Genomic DNA, 18,800 nt, shown 5'->3' with positions numbered 1-18,800 from the left:
ATTTTGCATCATTTAACGTTTAAAGTAAAGCATTATGACAACTTTACCAGAGACTAGTATAGTTGTAAATAAGAGAAATTTCTAATTTTTATAATCTTGGCTTTAGATGTCTATTTCGCATTTAGAAAAACTCTATTTCACGGTCCATAACTCATTTGCACTTATGAGTATCTATAATACTCATTCGAACTAACACATATAATTTATTAAATCATCACAAATACCCACAAAATATTTTGGTCAAAAAAAATATATACAATCAATGTGTGCCTCTCTTGAAGGCAAGCAATGTATACTACCATATGAATTAAGTGAACCATGACTTATGAAATTGTAGGTCATTGAGTTTTCTTTTAAATGCCACCAATTTTGTATTATCTAATGTTTATTATGACTATTATACCAGAGACTAGTATAGTTATAAATAAGAGAAAGTTCGAAGTTTCATAATCTTAGCTTTAGATATTTGTTTCGCCTATAGGAAAATTCTATTTCACGGTCCATACCTCCTTTGAACTTATAAATACCTATAATTACTCATTCAAACTAACACAGGTAATTTATTAAATCATCAAAAATACCCACAAAAACTTTTGGTCAAAAAACAACATGCAATCAATATGAGCCTCTCTAAAAGGCAAACAATGTATATTATCATATCTTTTAGTATGTAATGAATTAGGTGAGCCGTTACATATGAAAATTGTAGGTCCATGAGTTTTCTTTCAAATGCCACCAATTTTGTATCGTAATGTTTCAAGAAAAGCACTATGACCATTTTATCAGAGACTAGTGTAGTTGTCAATAATAGAAATCTTAAATATTCATAATTTTGGCTTAGATGTTACATAATGTATACATAAAAAATCTATATGTATACACAAAAAATCATTCATAAAAATAGGCGTGTAAATTTTATTGATGGATACAACAATTTATCATGTATACATAAACTTGTAATGTATACATAAGAATGTTACCAACAATAATAGGTTATAACTAGAACGAATACAAGAATGAAGTTAATATGATAACTATGAAAATTAATTTTTATTCATAAATTGTACATGTGATTCTTGTTATGTATACTGTAACTGCACTATGTATACACTGGTTCGTGTTTATCTATGTATTCATTGGTCTGTATTCACCTAAGAAATTTGGATACATTTATTCAAATTGAGATTGACATTTATTGGTATACATTGATTTGTATTCAATAAAATCAACATTCTATTTTTTACGAGAATCTTATGAGAACATTTATTGCCCATGAAATTGAAAACAAAAATTTCAAATACTAAAACCTGAATTTTCGCCCAAAAAAGTTTAAATTTTTTAAATTTCACAAATCACATAAATTTTAAAATTAAGTGAAAAAATAACACTGCATAATTATATATTAAAAGAAGACTTTGGGAGGATCAATGGATAAACATACATTTGATCTACATAAACAAAGTAAATTAAGTAGAATTAAAATTAAATACAAAAGCAACAAATATACCTAAAAAAGATTTTAGAATGAAAAAAAAGGATTAATAACATAAATCTTCGCAAAAGAATTGAAAAAAATTTAATTCCACAAATCATGAAATTCAATAATTAATTGGACAAGAACAAAATTATATATAAAAGATTATTATTAGAAATATTCATTAATAAACATATTGTTATATTTGATTTTTATAAACAAAGTGAATTAAAAAGAAGAACAAAAAATTTGCGAGAGAAACAAATATACGTATAAAAAGAATTCAAAACAATAAATGAGATAAAAAGAGAAAAAGTCTATCATAAAATGATTGACAAACAAATGAGAGATAAAAGAAGAAGAATAAAACAATAAATTTTACCTTTTCAAGAAAAAAAAGCAGCAATCAAACGTGTTTTAGAGAAAATTAAGGGGAACAAAAATACATTTTTTAAGAAAAAGCAATATAACTATTCAATGTCAAATAAATAAAAGAAAGTCCTATTTTTGCCAATACATTCTAAGGTAAGCTATTTTTTTGCCAATTTAGTCTATAGATTGCCATGCTGTGCCATTTATTTGCTTTTAACGTTAGACGAGCATAAGCATATTAATTTCAATTAAGGACGTGGTTACAACTTACATATTAGATTTTTGAAACACTTAAATGAGTTTTTGGCTAAAATTATTCCTCAACTATGACTCAAATCTAATTTACATCCTTATATTATCTAAGTGAGCAAAAAACATCCTTATACTATTCAAAAAATAACAAGTATCATCCTTCAGTTTATTTTTTTAAGAAATTGATTGAACCAATAATTATCTTTTTTGATTGTGTAAAAAAATTCATTTCAAATATTACGTGCAATTATTTAGGGTTTTTTAATTAAAAAACATACATAGTGCGTATATACTATATACACAATGTAATTCATATTTTATACAATATACCCAAATACTTGAAAATTTAGTGAAGGTGTTTTGTTGTGAAAATTATAAATCATTACTTTATTTGAAATTTTTGAAGTTAATTTTACTCTTAGCAATTTGACCATATTTTTTACAAATAATATGTAGAATTGAATATATTTTATCGAAATATAATTTAACCATCAATTTATAAAAAAAAATAAAAAATTCAACTTGATTAGCTTAACCACATATTCATATACTGACACTTCTATTTATAGGATTAAAATAAATTTTACATATTTGGGCTTTAAAATAACAAATAAGCTTAATAGCCTTTCTTCTTCCCCCCATTTTTCTTTTTGAATTCAGACAGCTCCAAACTCCCATTATCACCATCTCAAAAACAACCAAGAAATGATCTTTTCCAAGAAATGATCTTTTCTTAAATTCAAACCTTAATCACTCCAAAAAGTTTTTAAAAAAACCACAATCCAATCCCCAATGGCTTCAATCAACCCATCGTATCGGTACGCCAACGCCGCCACTTCTTCCATAGATTCTCTCCGATCTTCTTCCAAATCCGACCCTTCATCCTCCATCGACTTATCGCCTCACCCTCACAATCCCCACTCCTCCTCACGCGCTATAACGCGCCTTCACGCGCCGTCCACCACACGCCACAACTTTGGGTCTTTGGTCAAGAAATTGGTGGAGCACAAATCTGGGCCGTCGATGAAATCGAAGCCTAAGGGTGAGCTGAAACTGATTGTTCCAGCAGATTTCGTGGCGAAAAGGGGAAATGGATTGAGTGCTTTGCATAAGAAGTTGTTCAAGGGAATAGTGAAAAGAGATGAAGGGAGTGAGAAGAAGAAGAAGGCTTTAACTGAAGTTAAAGCGAATACGAGGAGCTTAGCTATGGTGTTAAGAAGTGAGAGGGAGTTGTTGAGTATGAACAAGGAGCAAGAGAATGAGATTGAGGAACTCAAATTGGTGATTGAAGAGAAAAACAAAGAGGTATTTTCTTGAAACTTGTAATTTGCTTAATGCTAGAGTTTGATTAGAATCCATTTTAGAGGTGGCGGAGCAAGGAATTCTATCGAGTTCATTCAAAAGTTTCAAACTTACTGTCTAAAGTAAGTCAAGGGGACTCGAAAATTTATGTAAAGTGATGCTTGAAGAGAAGAACATAGAGGTGTGACTATGAATTGTGTAATTTGTTTAATGCTAGGGTTCGATTAGATCCATTTTAGTCTTGATTTTCCCCCCTAGTACTTGATGTAGTGCTTAAGCAGTGGCGTAGCTAGGAATGTTAACGAGGCCATCAGTAAGTTTCAATTTTGGGATCTTAAGGAAGTTGAGGGGGTTCAAAAGTTTATATATACGAAAAAATTGATTTTGGACTATGATTTTCCAACAATTGAACCCCTTTATTGGTTGTGGCTCCGCCATTGCGCTCATGATTAGTGCTAAGTTTATTCAAAAGATTATATTTAGTAATAATTGTCGAATTGGTGTTTGCTGAGCTCAAATTGATGCTTGAAGAGAAAGTCAGAAAGGTTTGTTCTTGAATTTGCTTAATACTAGAGTTCTATTAGAATCCATTGTAGTCTTAATTTGTCCCCCTAATACTTGATTTAGTGCTTAAGCAATGGTCGTAGCTAGAATTTTTAACAAGTCCGTTCAAAAATTTCAAACTTACAGCCTATTGTAAGTTGAGGGATTCATAAGTTTATGTATTATGTAGGAGAAAGTTGTTTTATATTTGTTTGGGCAGTAGGATTCTCCAATGGTTGAACCCCTTCATTGGATGTGGCTCCGTCATTGTGCTTACAATAATGCTGAGTTTATGTAAACGATTGCTTTTAGTAATATTTGATGAATTGGTGTATCCCAAATGTTCTACTTCACAAATTTTGGAAAAAAATAAATGAATCCTGATTCTGTTGCTCGCCCGTGAAAGAAGCAATGGAAGTAAGTTTGATTTTTTACCCAAAACTGTTTTTTTAACAAAAGTTAGAGATTTGTACTTCATGCAGGGGTAAATGAGAGGTTAGAGAACCCTTAAAAGGATCAATTATTTAGTATTCAAATGAAATGTCCTTCTTAGAGTGAAATTGATGTAGAGGATTCATACAGCCGATCCAACTAATTTGAGATTGAGGTTTGATTGATAGCTTAAAATTTAACTATGCCTCGTCCTCCATTGATTGTACACTCCTGCAAAGTTTATAAGGGAAGCTCGTGTTTTCGACATTTCTAAGTGGATGGTAACTTGCAGTGAAATTGTTTGGCTAAAAGTTGCAACTTTTTAGATTATGTAAGGATTATAAGTCTGAGTACACTTTCTAAAAGTAGTATTAGGTGATATGTTATACTGATAAATGATAATAGCAGATTGCAAATCTTTTGGTTCTTTAGTGAAGATAGTTTCGTGTTACAACAATGGGGTCATAGAGATGTTGAGTTACATAATGGCAACTAGTTTTGTTTTAGAGTAAGCTTCTGTGTGGTAGCTGTTAATTGTACACTGTGTGAATTTAAGAATGCTCTTACTGAAATGACACATTTGTTGTCACAAATGTGGTGGATGATAGTACCTTCGATGGTACGTTGACTATATAGTGTTGTTTTATCCCATTTGATGAATTATTTTATAATGATGACAGGTTGAGAAGTTAAAGGATTTGTGTTTGAAGCAGAGGGAAGAGATAAGGTCGTTGAAAAATGCCGTACTATTCCCGGATGTTATGAATTCTCAACTTCAGGAACTTGTGGAGAAGCAGGGATCAGAACTCAAACAGGCAAACCAGCTTATACCAAGTCTACAAAAGCAAGTCACTTCTCTTACAGGACAACTACAATGCCTCGCCTATGATCTTGCTGAGGTAACCTTGAGAAAGTTGTTGCCTGTATCCGCTTAATATGATTGAGGATTTATTAACATATGCATTAGCGAGTTGTTTAAGATTCTTAATATAAGACCATAAGTTCTAAGAAGAAGACATTTTCTTGAACTTGTGCAGAACTTTTGTCTATTAATATCTGTCTATCCTCTAACGGAGACATTTGTGATGCACCATAGACGTAGTATTAAAAGAACTGCAGCGTTCCTAAGATCAGCAGATATTAGTTAAATGAAGTCACTTTATTGTTTGATATCGTAGTCAACTTACCAATCTTCATCTTAAAAGTTAGAAGGATGAAACCGAGTCAATTTTAATGGATTTTCTTCAATGTTTCAAGTTCACTGCTGAATATATCTTCTCTTGGTGTGAGCCTGAACCAAACTCTTTAACTATACCTAAGGGTTAAGAGATCACGACTTCAAACAAAATGAGAAAAAAGGGTCAAGTCTATAGCATAGCTCTTTCTTTCCCCGTTTTCCTTTCAAAGGAGAGGCCTTGCAGATTTGTAGGTCAACATATCATTGGATTTGAAATCAAACTCTCTACCTTGAGCTGATAGGAATTGAGACTTCCAACGGTCCGCTTTTCTCTCCTCGTAATCGAAGTTGACCCCTTTACCACATAATATGTGCTTTGGATGTAATGATGCAAATATGTTCAGTCTATTACAAAACCAACATTAGTTTTTGAAATGATATTTTTCATACAGGTTAAAGCAGATAAATACCCTCTAAGAGGGTGTTATGATTCTCTTGATAGCTCCCCAAGGTCACCAGAATACGATCAAGAAGAGGCAGTGAATTCTCTGGTAAGTACAGTTTCATGATAAGAAGAAACAAAAATGGTGGTAAAACGGATAACCAATGATATCTTGCATAAAAATTGGATATATGTTTTCTGCTCTATGTTAAGATTCTTTCGGAAAGCATTTCACTGTGACAATTCAAGCATACGCTTCAGAGAGTAACTAAGTTTTTCTTCATTTTTCTCTAGGAATTCAGTTCTGAGAACACAATTTCCCCCGGTAGTCCAGATGACATGCTTCTCAAGGACTTAAATCCATGCTTAACGCCTTATTCTGCCAAGACGAAGTCCAAGGTGAGTGTCTCCTGAACCAAAAAAAGCAGCACAACTTGGTTACTGGAAGTTGTTTCTCATATAGAAATCTTAAGTTGCTAGATTATGTTTTCAACGCACCCCTCATTGATTATTTAACGAGACATAAAAGTGGAGTTTCTTTTCTATAATGGGGGACAATATGAAATGAATTCAACTCTTCTGCCAGCTTTGATACCATGTTAAAAGTGTGAGATCGTCCCATCTAAAAGCTTAAACTGTCAAATATGACACATTTTTATATACTTAAATCTATTCAACCGTCATAACCTTGAAAATTCGACTGAAGTACCTCTACCAATATATTGCATAATTTCTGAATTCACAATCATTTGAAGTTTTCAAGATTCATTTCAAAACATGATTTTCTATTCTTTTTACCAAAGTGAACTCAATTTTGATGCCTAATGTGATCTATTTTAGGAATTTGAGTTCAATTCTCCTGATGACAAGAATTTGCTTAGAAACAATATACAAGTGTACCATGACACTAGCTACAGCTACAGTTCTTGTGCAAGCAAAGTATCGAAAAGTTCAGGCTGTTGTCAAAGTTCAAATGCAGCCAACAATTCAATTCGCGCAGCTCGTGGATCTGATGAAAGCAAATACACATACAGAAAGCAGATCCACAACATGTTCTAAGGTTATATATTCTTGTTCCTAAACAAGCATCTTTATATATAGCTTTGGGATGATTAAGGCCGCGTTGAGATGAAATTAAATTAAAGAAACATAGTCAGTGAGTATTCAATATTCATATAGCCGACTCCAACTTATTTCGAATTGAAGCACAGAATTTTTTAAGGATTTTGGTTGCATTTTACAACTAAGATTATGTGATGCACTTGTATATTTTGTTTGCTTCACATTTTATGTGCAAAACTTGGAGCTTTTTGAATTTTGAGATTCAAAACCATATACATTGCTCATTAGTCAATAAAAACACTTGTATGTACTCCCTTCTTTTCATTTTTTTTTGTGTCTTAGTTTGCTTGTCATGTAATTTAGAAAGGTAGAGTTTTGAATCTCGTGATCCTAATCTAGAGGTGTGTATAACACATCAAAGATATCGTTCTTAATCATACGGTCTTAATGTCATGTCAGTTTTGTAAGGGTGTCCACTAAAGGTAAAATAAGAATGATGATATCCAAGAGTTATTGAATAGAAAGGCGACATTTTTATTAATCATATCATATATTATTATAAGTGGGAACAAAGAAATTAAAAGTTAAAATACAAAAACAACCCTATATAGTTGAGTTACTACAATAATACCATTATATTATTATTATTGATTATTATTATTATTATTATTATTAAATAGTAATTTAAGTTCCATAACAGAAAACTTTTTACATACCATTAAAATGTTAAAGTAATAATTTGAAGTGCATTTATGAGTATTTTTGCCATTATCATTGAGTTGCATTAACAATTTTTCTTCTTAATTGTTGAATTTTGAGCACTTAAAACAATTACCGTTTTAGATTAAAAAAACTTAAACGTTAGAGCATATGAAGAGAGAGGTTAGAGCATATGGAGAGATTCATACAATGTCAATATTTAATTGAAGAGAATACATGGTTAGATGTCACAATTTATTATTTTTCACTTCTTAATGACTTTAATTGTTAAACTTTTTAGCTTCTACAATTAAATACATTCATTCACAAACCTTTCATATACACAATTTCTCTCTTTATAAATTGAATTGAAAATATTAGTCCATTACACTTTATATTTTCACATCTTATAGTCTTATGTAATCTTTTATTCATTGGTCTTTTTTTTTTTCTTATTGATATATTGCTTTGTTTAATTAACTTCTTTCATTTTGTATGGAAATATAGTGTTAGATATTTGGCAATCTTGACAAATCCTATAATTGAAATAGTAATATTTTTTTTTACTAATAAATATAGTGTATCCCACATGATTAAAAGAAAAAGTTTTTATCAATATAATCAGAAATTCTTCAGATTCTATTGATCTTTGCAAGTTGCAACCTTAGTTGAATGTTTTACCAGAAACATCATTTTTACCCTTTTAAATATTGTATAATGCATCAATTATTCTAAAATAATTATATCATTTGAAATGTTTGGTATTAAATAACATGGGATACACGTGCAACATACATGTTCGAGAACTAGTATTATTATAAGAGGAAATCAAAAAAGTTAAAAGTTGAATTACGATTTTACCCTTATTATAAATTAAAATCATGTATTATTATAAGAGGAAATCAAAAAAGTTAAAAGTTGAATTACGATTTTACCCTTATTATAAATTAAAATGTTATAAAGATATTTAACTATTTAATTTAATTATTAAATTATATTATTTTAATCAAAATGTTAATGACTTTTCCACTTCTTTAGAATAATTTTTAATTAAAATATCTAACTTAATTTATTTTCTTGAAATTATTTAAAATATTATTTTTTTCGTTTAATATTTATTTCGGGATTCAATGAATTTTGATTATCAAAGTTGAATTACTTTTTTGTCTTTTACTTAATAAAAATATTTAATAAACAAAAATAACTAATCTAATTAGTAGTATTATTTAAACTGTTACACAATCTATTTAAATAGGAGTAATATTTTAATTATCACTCAAATTACAACAGCCTATATGCAATGTTTTGGAATTGCTAGCTTTTTCATCTTCCTAAAATTGACCCCTATTCAATATTTTGATTCGTTTCAACTTCCTGAAATTATGAAACATTAATGTGAAGTTCATGAATCTGTCAAACCCTTAGTATAGTTTATCTTTTACTATATAATTATTTATGCAATTATCCCATTAATTTTAAATTTGTTATTTCTTTTAATTTTCATCCGTTAGAAAACTTTTCATGTACTCTATTAAGTTTTATATAAATACACATAACATTTTTAAAAAAAGCATAGGATGTAGTTCCAATTGATTTGCACAGTAATTTAGATAAGTGTATTACTATTCAAATTATATCATACAATTGAGAACTTGAGATTCTTATAGCCGATTGCATATTTGAGACAACAATGTCAAAGAACCATTTCGTGGTAGTTTACCTATCAGGTGATGTTGATTAATTAGTTAAAATTGTTATGTCTTTATTTTGTTATTCTTTAATTTATCATACACTTTAATATGTAAGTGCATGTATTACTATAGAAAAAAGATTGTTATATATGAGATTATATACTTTAGAGGTTTAATCAAAAATTTAAGTTATTAGTTTAATGCGGTGGTGCAATGCATGAAAAACATTGATTTTAATAGTTTGTCATGTTACATTCGATATACATATACTATTTTACTAATTATTTATGTTAAATTCAAAAAAGAAATGACTCAGAAGTTTAAATCAGACAAAAAATAATCTTCCCTTTCAAATTCATATAACTCATATTATTTTCTTAAAAAAATTACTTAACGTAAAATATACGTGTATTGCACGTATTCGAGAATTAATATATTAAAATCAACGTAAGATAAATAAATTGAAATGGAAGCAATGTATTCCATCTATCTTGGTAGCAATCCACCATTAAGTGCCATCCTCACAACCTGGAAAATAACTGCCACATATCCAGATATTAAAAGATGTCATGTTAGAACTTGTTTTTTTTTTCTTCATAATATATGTTTTCATTTTATGAAAGTATACAAATTATATACACTATCAATATTCAAAATTAAAGGTTTCGTCTATAAATAATGATATATAGTATACGTTGATCATTCAAAAAATATTATCTACGCTTCATTTGATTGATCTAGCCTTTCCTTTGTATCGATATTGTGAATCATATATTAAGGGGTCGTTTGATAGAGTGTACTAGAGAAAATTATGCATGCATTAGCTTGATGTATTAGTAGTGCCTTGTTTGGTACACTTTTCTAACCAATGCATAACTAATGCTTGTATTAGTAATACACTCTATTGTTTTTGTATTAAACAGTGTATTACTAATACCATCTATTTCTATGCATTAGTAATGCAATGGGTTCTAATGCATGCATTAACATTATAAAAGACACAATTGACCTTAAAAACTTTTTTTTTATATCCATTCCACTATATTTGTGGAGGCTATTTTTTTAAACAACTTTTTTTTTCTAAAAATGTTATGCAATGCATTATAGTTAAAACTTGCATTTGATTAAATAATACAAAACTACCCTCAAAGTCTTTTTGAAACATTCCATAACATTTTCTTTTCTTTTTAATTTTCTTTGTTATCATGTGTTTTATTTTCATTTATTTTTCTATGTCTTTTAATTTATTGGTGTTTTCATAGACTTTATATCCTCTTAAATATATTTCTGTTAAAAAAATAATAATAATCTAATTTCAACATAATTTAATTAAACAAAATTACTATTGCTACGATAAATTTGATAAAAAAGAAATTCTTTTTCCAACTTTCCACAAAAATATTTTGACTCAAATAGTACAATTATTTAATATTATTTTTGAAAATAAAAGAAGAAGAAGAAGAAGAGGAGTTAATGATGTTTTAGCAAAGAACTTTGTTGCAACTTGAAAGAAAGTGTAAAAATAAATAAAGTGTGAAGGGTATTTTTATAAACAAATATTTTCATATAGAAATTATGCAAGATTTGTTTTTATAAACAAATATTTTCATATAGAAATTATGCAAGATTTGTTATTTCTAATACATCAAACCAAACAATGTATAAGAAATAATGTTTGTATAACTAATGCAAGCACTACTACTGCAAGCATTACTAATGCACCCTATTTTGCATTATTCTTATACACTCTACCAAACGACCCCTAAAAAGACATCCTACACGACTTACTTGAGACTACTAAGGTTGTCGGTGGACTCTTTTATTAAGGAGAGAGAGGGGAGGGGGGGGGGGACATGACAAAATTTAAGAATATCTAAATTAATTATCAACAATATGCAATGATATCCAGTATAATCTCATATGCATAATATGGTATATTGAGTCGACATTTTTGAAAATAATTTCAAAGCAATTTGAAAAAGGAAATATGAAAATAAAGAAGATATTGGAAACAAAAGGAAAGCAATACATAGCATTTAGACAAAATGAGTAGTAACAACAATGAAATAAGGTAATAATCGAGACACAAGAGTCGAGAAATATTGATGATCAGAGAAAATCAACGACAAGAAACTACGAAAGTAATGCTAATACTATCGTAAGAAAGCGAAAACAGACACAATGCTTCAAACTATTACCAATCATATCTTATCACATTCACATGCCTACTTATTTTATTATAATTCATACCTTTCTACGAACAATATGATTAAACTGAATTGAGAATAAAAATAAAAAGACTATATAATAGAATTTAAAATAGTTTGAGGGATTAGGAAATTAGCTTACAAGATCCAATGAATAAAACAGCAAAGAGAACAAGAAAAATATGAATTGGCTCCAACCCTTTGTTGCCTCTTTGATTTTGCAATATTCCCCTTTTTGTTATGTTCTTTTCAAACTTAGCCACTTTCTTCTCAGCAACTCTTTTTGAAGTTGTCTACAAAATAAATGAATAAATTTTAAATTCTAAAATCGTCCCGGACTCCATTTTTTAACGGAGTTACAAAATATCATAAAATTATATCATGTATATTGATCAAATATTACATATACATTAAATCATGAACAATAGTGTGGAGCCACAAACCAAATAATTTCACATAAAAACAAATATTTTCATATATATAATGACAAAGATAAATTAAAAAAATTGACATCACAAAGTTCAAATATTTTGAATCCCCTATTAAAACTTCTAGTTCTGCTCTTGAATATTTTTAACTAAATTTCTAGATTTACTTGTATTTGATATTGAAAATGAAACACAAACCTCATAGTAATTATTACACTATTAAAGAAAATAATACTAAAATTACATATTAACTGCATAATACTGAGAGGAAGGAAGATATTAGCTCTTACCATTGATGTGTTGCTTTGGTTGTAGTTATAAGCACTATATATGAACTTTATACTAATTTGAAATGTGATAATGAAGAAGAAAGAAAATGCCCTTGATGTTTGTAGTATTATATATACGCTCTCGTTCATTTTTATTTGTCACGTTTTACTTTTTAAGAGATAGAATATATATACTTTAATATGAGAAGAATTGCAATTTATAATACGTTTCACATAATTTTCAAATATCTAAATTTAAAATATTAATTAATCTAATTACATTTAATTCCAAAATTAATCAAAATAATTGTTAATAAATTAAAATATAATAAGTAAAAGTGAACAATACAATGAAAATATATTCTTTAACAAATGTGATAATAAATTAAAGTAGTTTCTTCTTTTATCCTTCAACATGAAATGTTGGAAGAGTAATTAAAAAAAACACAAGACTTGTCGGCAAAAAGCAATTACTCCTCGGTATCTTTTTAGTTACCATGTTATATTATTCGAGAGTCAATTTAATTAACTTTTAAAGTTAAATTAGATTAAATTAATTTTAATATTTTAAAAATAAAAAATAGATATTGAAAAACTATTTGAAAAAAAATATTATAAGTTATATTTATTTTTGTATCAATATTATAAAAATATATATATATATTATAAAATGTTATTCAAAGTTAATATAGTTTGATTTTCAGAAAGAAAATTATGACAAATAAAAAAAATAGATGAAATATATATTTTTTTTCTTTTACTTGACTACTAAATAAAATTCAAGGACCGAAGAGTGTAGCATATACATCAATTTTATTTCTATTATAACAATGGAAAAATTATTTTCAATAGGATTTTGAATTACGTTAAAAAGATAAATAATTTTTTTTATGATACTAATAATATTAAACCAAACGTCTGTTGAAGGGTAAAGTACTAAAGTTACCCAATTCTAATCTAATTAGTATAGGGACCAATTTAGCCCCCCTAAACAAGGGGAGGAACTAGGAAATGATGAATTAATTTATCAAAGTTATTCTTCTTATTTCAAATTATTTATTGTGAATTTTTATATCTAAAATTATTGATTATTTTAGAAGTTAAAGACAAACTTAATATTTTTTTCATTTTACACTTAACATTGGTTGTTTTTTAAAATTACATACATCTCCTAAGAACAAATAGATAAAGTAAATATTCGATGAAAAACTTACAATATATTTTAAGACTTATCATATAGTAAGAAATTCCTCTTGATTAATGTTTAATTTGAGACGGGGAGCATAAAAAATATTCTTTATTAGTTACTAATGATTCATACAATTGATTTTACTTTTATTACATAGTATATAAGTGTGTATTTAGGAGATCATCGGGTCTACGTGAACCTATGCTCCCTTCTCGATAACATATATAGTACTATTATATTTTATTGAAATATAGATGTGTGAATTCACTCTCAGAGTATCATATAATGCGATGATGATTAAGGAAACGATCTACATTAGGTCGAAATTAGATTTATATTTTAGATCTATCATTTTGTATTAGTGGACAAAATATGCCTCTCATTGATTGTATAGTGATTTATAATTAGAATTTATTTTAATACAAAAATGGTGGACTTGGTCATCATTTAATAGATGACATAAGAATGATGACTTTTCATGGATTAGATCATCATGATGCTCGTACTAATTAAATAATAGTGTAAATAATTAAACATTTGACATTTTTAATTATTTCTTTTCTACTTTTTGGACATACATGCTATTTATATTGGGAAAATGGTCAAATATGCTCCTAAACTATTCGAAAAGGTCTATATATACCATCCGTTTAAAGTTTGGTTCATTCATGCCCTCGTCGTCCAACTTTTGGTCCAAATATGCTCTTATGAGGGTTAGTTGTCATGTTGGACATACCCAACTCATTTTTCATTTCTTTAAATGCCACATGGAATTGTCATGTAATTTTGACCTTACCACATAACATTTATATATGGAAAGATATTCGGACTCATAAACACCTAATCCGACCTATAAATCAGCTCCTTTTAAATTCACTATCCGACCCATTTTTAACAATTTTGTTTAATTTTTATTATTGCGGTAAATCCCGAACATGAGTAATTGATTAATAAAAAATAGGAAAAATATGAAAAAAATAATATAAAATTAACGCCAAAAATTCACAAATAAATATAGTAACCTTAAATCTAACATTTCAATTTTTTTAAAATTTTTTATTTTTTGATAAATCTCGAAAATGAGTAATTGATTAATAAAAAATATGAAAAAAATATAAATTAACACCAAAGGTTCACAAATAAATATAGTAATATTTCAATCTACAATTTTTTTTAAATTTTTATATTTTCGAAAATCCCGAAAATGAGTAATTTTTTAATAAAAAGAGAAAAATATGAAAATAAAATAAAAAATATATGTCAAAATTCACAAATAAATATAGTAAACTTAAATTCAATAATTTCAATAAATTTTTTTGATATTTTCCTATATTTTATTTGTGAATTTTTTGCGTATTTTTTATATTTTTTCATATTATTTTGTTAATAAACTCATTTTTGGCATTTGTCGAAAAAATTAAAAATTAAAAAAATGTTGAATTTAAGGTTACTGTATTTATTTTTTAATTTTTGGCTTTAATTTTATATTTTTTTCATACTTTTTATCAATCAATTACTCATTTCGGGATTTATCGAAAAAAATAATTTTTTTTAAAAAAAAGTGTTTAAATTGAATTTAAGGTTACTATAATTATTTATGATTTTTTGGCGTTAATTTTATACTAATTTCATATTTTTCTATTTTTTTATTAATCAATTACTCATTTTCGGAATTTATCAAAAAAAAATTTAAATTAAACAAAATTGTTAAAAATTGGTTGAATAATTTATTTAAAAGGGAATTGATTTATGGGTCAGATTAGGTGTTTATGAGTCAGAATATCTTTTCATTTTCATATAAATGTTATGTGGTAAGGCCAAAATGACATGGCAATTCCATGTGGCATTTAAAGAAATGAAAAATGAGTTAGATATGTCCAACATGACAACTAACGCCCATAAGGGCATATTTGGACCAAAAGTTGAATGGCGAGGGCATCAGTAAACCAAACTTTAAACGGAGGGTATATCTAGACCTTTTCTAATAGTTTAGGGGCATATTTAACCCTTTCCCCATTTATATTTACAAATGACAAAGTACTATTCTAAATCAATATTTATCTTTACTATATAGTTTTATACATTATTTAATATTTTAAAATATTTATAATGTGATTAATCCAATTGGAGAATGTAATGTAAAATGAAAGAGATGAAAATTTTAATTACTCTAATTAGGTTTATATTGATGGAGAGGAATAGCAAAGTTAACAGACGCAAAAGAAATTTGATGATAAAAAAATATTACACACACATATATACTCATATTATAGTATATATATTTAAATTTTGTAACTATTTTTTCATTATTTATTTATTTAGACTTTTAATCTCCTTTTGCCATGATTTTCAATTTTATAGAGTGAGGCCCTAAATTTCAAAATCAAAACTTATATGATTATATTCAATAACTTTAAATAGTTAAAATTTGAGATATTGATGGTCATCAAAATTGCTATTTTCTTAATAGTTGCACGTGAATATCGTGTAAGGTGAGTTATTGACGTACTTATATTTAACTTGATATAATATTTCATAATTGGTAGTGTTCGATACTAAATTTTGCATTTTTAGCCTATTTTCCCCCCTTCATAAATAGATATCATATCTTATATTGTTTTTTTCTAAATACAATGAATCTTCTTCCTTCGAATTTTATTTTTGATTTATTTTAAAGATTGATCGATATTATACTACGTCGGTTCAGATTCATTTTTCTAGAAAATTAAAAAAACTTAAAGAATTGTTTTGGCGATGGAATGAAACAGACAAAAGTATTTCATAGACTAATTAGTATTCCATCATGTATATGTGATAGTTAATTCCATTATCTTAACATAAAAAGGGAATAAAATGATTTTGAAATTAATTAATACCTATGATTAAATAAAGCTAATTTTAAAATTTAGTGCAAAATTATTATTTTTATCACACTAAAATTACTATTTTTATCGCACTGACCAAATGAAAATATAATTACTTGGTATGATCTTATTTTATAAAATAAAATTTTGAAATTTTTACAACGTAAGTTTATTTTTATTTATTAAATTTTTTGGGCCAATTCTTTTGGCAATATTAGGCCAATCTTATCTCCTTGTAGAAAAATTTCCTTATTTAGGCATAAACATATTACATCATGAATAATTTTTTTGGCACACCAAACTTGATTAGATCCCTCCAATTCTATGTATTATTTGATTGCAGATATTTTTGAAATATTTGTTTTGAAAGAACTTATCGTCAAACTTTTAATAGAATAACAAAGTTCAGTCTTGAAATCAAGAAAATATGGTTCCTCTTTACGACGAACAATAACATGATTTATTCAACATAAAATTGATATCGCGTATATAATGTTATTTATATGCTATTTTACTTGAAATGAAGTTTAAGAAAGGAATTCTTTTTTTTTCTTTGAAACTTGTGGTCAGGGTAACTCAATGTATTTAAAAATGAGGCCTATATCTTAGGCCTCCAAAATTGAAAGGCCTAAGAAAATATAATGAATTTTTTAATTTATTTATCCTTTTTTTAGTTTGTTTCGAAACATTAAAGAATGTTTTTTTTTATGGATCAATTTTTAAATTTAACTTCCACATGATATGTTTAACACCACAAGATTAAAAAATATTTTGGTATATATATATATATATATATATATATATAAAGGGTCTAAAATATTCTCGAAGTATTGAAAATGGTACACAATTACCCCATCCACCTATTGGCCCCCAAATACCCTTCACATCCACCTTTGGATCCAAATTTACCCCTTCATTAACGGACCAAAATTAATAATAATTAAATAATAATTTTTAATTACGTCGCACTCAACCATTGGTTGTAATTTAATTATTTAAAATAATTTTAAACCCACCCATTACCCACCCATTTTAACTAAACCCGCCCCACTTGACCCAATTTAAAAAAAAATCATCTAATTAAAATACCCTAAAACCTTATTCCTCCAATTTTCACAACTTCCATCGGCTCCATTATCTTCTTCTTCATCCTTTCACCGTGTACGTTCACAATCACAGTTCATTCAAACTTTAGAAGTTTTTATATTTGGTGGGGCCAATTCTGTTTTTATATTTATTCATTTGTGCCTAATTAATGAATGGAAAAAGTTAAACTTTGTCGAATGTTGACATGTTTAAAGTTCTAATTCATATTGATATGATGCTGGTAGGATGCCACTGGAGATGGAATGGCTATGGCTCATCGAGCTCAAGCTGTAATTTCCAACATGGAGTAAGTAATCCTCAGCGTTGCATTCTTGTTATAGCATATTTCTGCCTTTGCTTTAGTGAGCTGTGTTGTAAAATCTGTCAATCCAAATTTCATCCATCTTTTGCCTTCTTGATTTTTGCATCTTGTTTTACATTCATTCAGAATTCAGAACGCACACGGTGAAAGTTGCGGGATGAAGAAGAAGAAGACAATGGAGAAAGTTGCGGGATGAAGAAGAAGAAGACAATGGAGTCGATGGAAATTGTGAAAATTGGAGGAATAAGGTTTTAGGGTATTTTAATTAGATGGTTTTTTTTTAAATTGGGTCAAGTGGGGTGGGTTTAGTTAAAATGGGTGGGTTTAAAATTATTTTAAATAATTAAATTACAACCAATGGTTGGGTGCCACGTAATTAAAAATTATTATTTAATTATTTTTAATTTTGGTCCGTTAATGAAGGTGTAAATTTGGACGCAAAGGTGGATGTGAAGGGTATTTGGGGGCCAATAGGTGAATGGGGGTAATTTTGTACCATTTTCAATACTTCGAGGGTATTTTAGGCCCTTTTCCGTATATAGATTAAGACCATAAAAGAAAAATAAAGATATATTAAAAAGAAATAAATAACTTGAATATCAAATATAAAAAAAATAATTAAAATTTTATGCCACAAGGAATGTTAAAGTTAAAGTGTTGTAGAAAAAGTCATTTTTTTAAAACCGATTAAAAGGAGATAAAATTATTCTTTTTAAAACAAAGAGAGTACAAAAGTGAAAGGAAATAAAAATGAGAATGGAGAAAAAGTACGTTGGCCAAGCTTGAACCTGGACCTTATACTTGAAGTGTAGAACTTTGGCCAAAAAGTCATGTAGTAATTAGTGGAAGCACACAACTAGTCGAGGGTGGGGGTAGGGGGTGGGAGGCGATGGCTGGGGTGGGGTAGGTCCAGGGTAGGATGAAAAAATAAATATTTAAAGTTGAAAATATTTATTAGAAACAAACTTTATTTTTTTTTGGATGGGGGT

At 27.8% G+C, this 18,800-nt stretch overlaps 2 protein-coding genes across 2 annotated transcripts; one reads left to right on the top strand and one right to left on the bottom strand.

Annotated features, from left to right (window-relative positions):
* Positions 1-2,708: 2,708 nt before the first annotated feature.
* Positions 2,709-7,366, top strand: LOC107016262. The gene is made up of 5 exons (XM_015216751.2): positions 2,709-3,403; positions 5,056-5,274; positions 6,005-6,103; positions 6,289-6,393; positions 6,835-7,366. The coding sequence occupies exons 1-5, from the start codon at positions 2,891-2,893 to the stop codon at positions 7,051-7,053; spliced, it is 1,155 nt and encodes a 384-aa protein (XP_015072237.1). The 5' UTR covers positions 2,709-2,890; the 3' UTR covers positions 7,054-7,366.
* A 2,405-nt stretch (positions 7,367-9,771) lies between these two features.
* LOC114076939 lies at positions 9,772-12,515 on the bottom strand. The gene is made up of 3 exons (XM_027916730.1): positions 12,372-12,515; positions 11,796-11,946; positions 9,772-9,985 (listed from the first exon to the last, which is right to left on the bottom strand). Exons 1-3 carry the CDS (start codon positions 12,498-12,500, stop codon positions 9,933-9,935), a joined length of 333 nt encoding a protein of 110 aa, XP_027772531.1. The 5' UTR covers positions 12,501-12,515; the 3' UTR covers positions 9,772-9,932.
* Between the last annotated feature and the right edge of the window lie 6,285 nt (positions 12,516-18,800).

The sequence above is a fragment of the Solanum pennellii genome, chromosome 4 (assembly GCF_001406875.1).
Source record: "Solanum pennellii chromosome 4, SPENNV200".
Taxonomy (NCBI): domain Eukaryota; kingdom Viridiplantae; phylum Streptophyta; class Magnoliopsida; order Solanales; family Solanaceae; genus Solanum; species Solanum pennellii.
This window is presented reverse-complemented; position numbering and strand designations above follow the sequence as displayed.

What these genes read in the sequence shown, in the direction of transcription:
- LOC107016262 (XM_015216751.2), top strand. Translation starts at nt 2,891, where the DNA reads ATGGCTTCAATCAACCCATCGTATCGGTACGCCAACGCCGCCACTTCT. An exon ending in TTGAAGAGAAAAACAAAGAG is followed by an intron (nt 3,404 to 5,055) that starts GTATTTTCTTGA and finishes TAATGATGACAG; the next exon opens with GTTGAGAAGTTAAAGGATTT. An exon ending in CTGCCAAGACGAAGTCCAAG is followed by an intron (nt 6,394 to 6,834) that starts GTGAGTGTCTCC and finishes GATCTATTTTAG; the next exon opens with GAATTTGAGTTCAATTCTCC.
- LOC114076939 (XM_027916730.1), bottom strand. Translation starts at nt 12,500, where the DNA reads ATGAACGAGAGCGTATATATAATACTACAAACATCAAGGGCATTTTCT. An exon ending in ACCAAAGCAACACATCAATG is followed by an intron (nt 11,947 to 12,371) that starts GTAAGAGCTAAT and finishes TTTATTTTGTAG; the next exon opens with ACAACTTCAAAAAGAGTTGC. An exon ending in TGTTTTATTCATTGGATCTT is followed by an intron (nt 9,986 to 11,795) that starts GTAAGCTAATTT and finishes GATATGTGGCAG; the next exon opens with TTATTTTCCAGGTTGTGAGG.